At 58.3% G+C, this 3,201-nt stretch overlaps 2 protein-coding genes across 2 annotated transcripts in view; one reads left to right on the forward strand and one right to left on the reverse strand.

Moving 5' to 3' along the window:
• ACA1_226210 (Fbox domain containing protein) overlaps positions 1-930 on the reverse strand; it is a gene marked incomplete at both ends in the record, with an annotated part of 1,009 nt that extends 79 nt beyond the window's left edge. The window contains 6 exons of the mRNA XM_004346430.1: positions 1-97; positions 232-296; positions 378-484; positions 563-657; positions 726-786; positions 856-930. The exon at positions 1-97 is cut by the window's left edge and continues 79 nt beyond it. Of these exons, the coding sequence (XP_004346480.1) occupies positions 1-97; positions 232-296; positions 378-484; positions 563-657; positions 726-786; positions 856-930 (500 nt within the window). The remainder of the gene's footprint in view (positions 98-231; positions 297-377; positions 485-562; positions 658-725; positions 787-855) is intronic.
• Positions 931-1,467: 537 nt separating this feature from the next.
• Positions 1,468-3,201, forward strand: part of ACA1_226320 (Armadillo/betacatenin-like repeat domain containing protein) — a gene marked incomplete at both ends in the record, with an annotated part of 2,394 nt that continues 660 nt past the window's right edge. Inside the window, 8 exons of the mRNA XM_004346431.1 lie at positions 1,468-1,639; positions 1,755-1,883; positions 1,986-2,138; positions 2,229-2,357; positions 2,448-2,576; positions 2,668-2,796; positions 2,877-3,005; positions 3,090-3,172. Of these exons, the coding sequence (XP_004346481.1) occupies positions 1,468-1,639; positions 1,755-1,883; positions 1,986-2,138; positions 2,229-2,357; positions 2,448-2,576; positions 2,668-2,796; positions 2,877-3,005; positions 3,090-3,172 (1,053 nt within the window). The remainder of the gene's footprint in view (positions 1,640-1,754; positions 1,884-1,985; positions 2,139-2,228; positions 2,358-2,447; positions 2,577-2,667; positions 2,797-2,876; positions 3,006-3,089; positions 3,173-3,201) is intronic.

The raw sequence follows: 3,201 nt of genomic DNA on the forward strand, positions 1-3,201 counted from the left end.
TTGGGCAGAACGCAGTAGTCCAGCCGCAGGCTCTCCAGGTTGGGCAGGCGCTCGAGCGTCTCCAGGGCGTGCATCGACAGCTGCGCACATCCCCGGACTGTCTCACAGCGCATCAACACAGCGGGTTGGTTCAGCTCTATTATAAATTGCGTGTGCGTGTGCGTGTGCGTGTGCGTGTGCGTGTGCGTGTGCGTGTGCGTGTGCGCATTGTTTAAGAGCGTGGCAAGGTACGGTCCAGGTGGGTGATGTTGGGGCAGTTGTGTGTGATCGTCTTCAGCACTTCATCGGTGGTCTGGCTGTTTGGGGGGGGGGACAAGAGCTTCAGCAAACAACAGAGTAGATCAGGGAAAGCCACACGACACGACCAACGTGCGCACCGGCACCACGCAAGTGAAAGCCACCGCAGATTGGCACACTTGCTGATGGCCAGCAGCGCAGACTCGTTCAGGTTGTGGTCGCAATAGCTCAAATTCAACTCAACCACCTGGCGTGCCGTTGGTCGTGTCGTGTCGTGTCAGCGCACGTGCAATCGTACAATGGGCCGAAAGTGCGAGAGTCGTACGTCGCTGCAGACCATGTCCACGATGCGTGGGAAGGCCTTGTTCAAGTCCTCCCGCTGGCGCCAAAAGTCTTGCGAGAAGTCGAGCGGGAGCCACACTGGTGCGGGTGCATGGTGCGTGGTGTGAGAAGCGCGGCGGGCCATGGGAGAGGGAGAGCGGGCGTACGGGTCTTGTCGTAAGCGAGCAGCTTCCAGTGGCTGCACACCTCGGCAGCAACGCCCAAATCCTACAAATCGATCGATAAAAATCCTTAATATCCGAAAATGGCGCCCAAAAAGACCCTGGTAAGGCGTACGCGGAGGGCAAGGCTCTTGAAGACATGGAGCAACAACTCTGGCGGCAGCGCCCACACTGACGTTTGTTCGCTCATCAGTCAAGCGTAAAATTATTCAAAATACAAAAAATACTAACTTTTATTTTCCTCTTCATATTTTCTTTTCTCTTTTTTTCTCTTTTTCTTATGAACGTGAGAGCTGCCCTGGCGATCGTGGATGGCTTGTGTTGTTCTTGTGCTGTAGCAGTCTTTTGTCCACGGCAAGACGTGTGCACATACGAAGTACGCTCGACCACTCCGTGGTAATTCTTGTCTGGTCTGTAGTGGTGAAACAGGAACAAGACAAGAAGAGGAAGAATACGGGGAAAAGAGGCCCCGGCACAGGGTGCAGCGGCACGCCTTGATCCACTTCGTAGTGTGTCATGGCGCACACAAGGCAACGAGTGGCCTGCCTTCTGGCTCCAGCCCCGCCCGCTACTTGTCTGTTTCATGTTCAGTACCTTCCACCATCCACGAGTCATCCCAGCAGGTAGTAGAACCGGCGGCGACAGACCGAGCCAAGACCAAGGCCAAACAGGAGACGAACCCCATCATCATAGTACTAGTACTCGTAGTTGTTGTAGCGCGACCACGATGAGCGCAGCGAGTGCCAAGAAGGGATCCTCGACCGGGCATGGCGTGGCCGAAGACGCCGTCCACGCCCAGAACTCGGTCGAGAGCCTGGTGGAGTACATGGTGGCGCACTCGCGCGATGCCTCGGTCCAGGGCGAGGTCTGCAAGAAGATCGCCGCGTTGGCCACCACAGGTTCGTTCGTTCGCACAATCCACCTTCCTTGATGATGTGGTGGTCTCTTGTGCAACGCGAGGCGAAGAGTGAAGGGCTTACCTTACCGTGTTGTGGTGACTTCGGTGCCGAACAGACGAGGGCGCGCTGCGGGTGGTGGAGGAGGGCTGCATCGGCAACATCATTACGGCCATGAGGAACCACTCGACCCACTCCCGCGTGCAGGAGTTGGCCTGCCTGGCGCTCAGGCGAATCGCAGCTCACGGTTCGACCTCCTCCCACTCGCCGCTGGCTGCAGGAAGGTGAGGCCTCACCACCACCATCACCATCGCCACCTCTTGGCATCGCACATGGTCGTTACCTCCAGCTTCGTACAGGAACAAGATCGCGGACCTGAAGGGGGTTCTGTACATCTGCTCGGCCATGCAGAACCACTACAACAAGGCCTCGGTGCAAGAACAGGCCTGCGCAGCCCTGTGGAACCTGAGCATCGGCAACAGTTACTGCCCCGTCCACCACCGTTAGCTTTAGCTGCTGCGCAAGCCCCAACTCAAACTGTGTGCATGCCATGCGTACCAACCGGGGCCGTGGTGCGTTGCGCTCGTTACAGAGAAGAACAAGAGCCGCATCCTGAGCGAGGGCGGGGTGGGATGCATCGTCGAGGCGATGAAGAACCATCCCTTCACGGCCCCGGTGCAGGAGTACGCGCTCGGCATCCTATGGAACCTGGCCTTGCACGGTACGTGTGCGGTGGTGCTGCGCCGATTCAAGTCGGAGTTAAAGCTGTGTGTGTGTGTGTGCGTGTGCGGCGGTGCGTGTGTTCCCTCAGATAAGGGAAGGACGAAGATCGGCAAGACGGGCGGAATCACGTACGTGATCGCTGCCATGACAAACCACGCCAGGTCTGCACGCGTCCAGGAGCAGGCCTGCGCTGCCATATGGAATCTCAGCGCGAGCGGTACCGGCTCTTTGACGTCCTTGAGTGGGGGAGAGGGGGGGGGACTCATGAGTTGGTCATGAGTTGGTCTTAACTTACCTGCGCTGTCCAGAGCTGAACCGGCAGAAGATTGATGTGCAGAGCGGCATCCAAAAGATAGTCGTGACCATGCGGAATCACGCGACCAACCCTAAGATCCAAGCCCTGGCATGCGGAGCTCTGCGCACACTAGCAGCCGACTGTACGCTTCACCCTGTGTCGGGATGGCGAACAGTACGCATCACACGCAGGTGCCTAACCACCACACTGCGTGTCGTAAAGGTCGGCTGCGCACCAGGATCGGGGAGGAAGACGGCGTGGTAGCCATTCTCACCGCAATGCGTGGCCACGAGGAGAACCGGGCCGTCCAGGAGCGAGCCTGCACCGCCCTACAGCACCTGGTCGCAGAGGGTAAGTACAAGCGGTGATTGTGAGTGGGGGAGGGGGAGACAGCGTGCTCACCCGCACGCTTGCTTGTCGCCATCGTACCTACAGATTCGACGCGAGTCCTGATTCTGGAGGAGAACGGAATCTTCGCGGTAATCAGCGCCATGATCCATCACCTGCTTCATCCCGAGGTGCAGGCTCGAGGCTGTGAAGCGCTGCG

Source organism: Acanthamoeba castellanii (assembly GCF_000313135.1).
Source record: "Acanthamoeba castellanii str. Neff unplaced genomic scaffold scf7180000084761, whole genome shotgun sequence".
NCBI lineage: Eukaryota > Discosea > Longamoebia > Acanthamoebidae > Acanthamoeba > Acanthamoeba castellanii.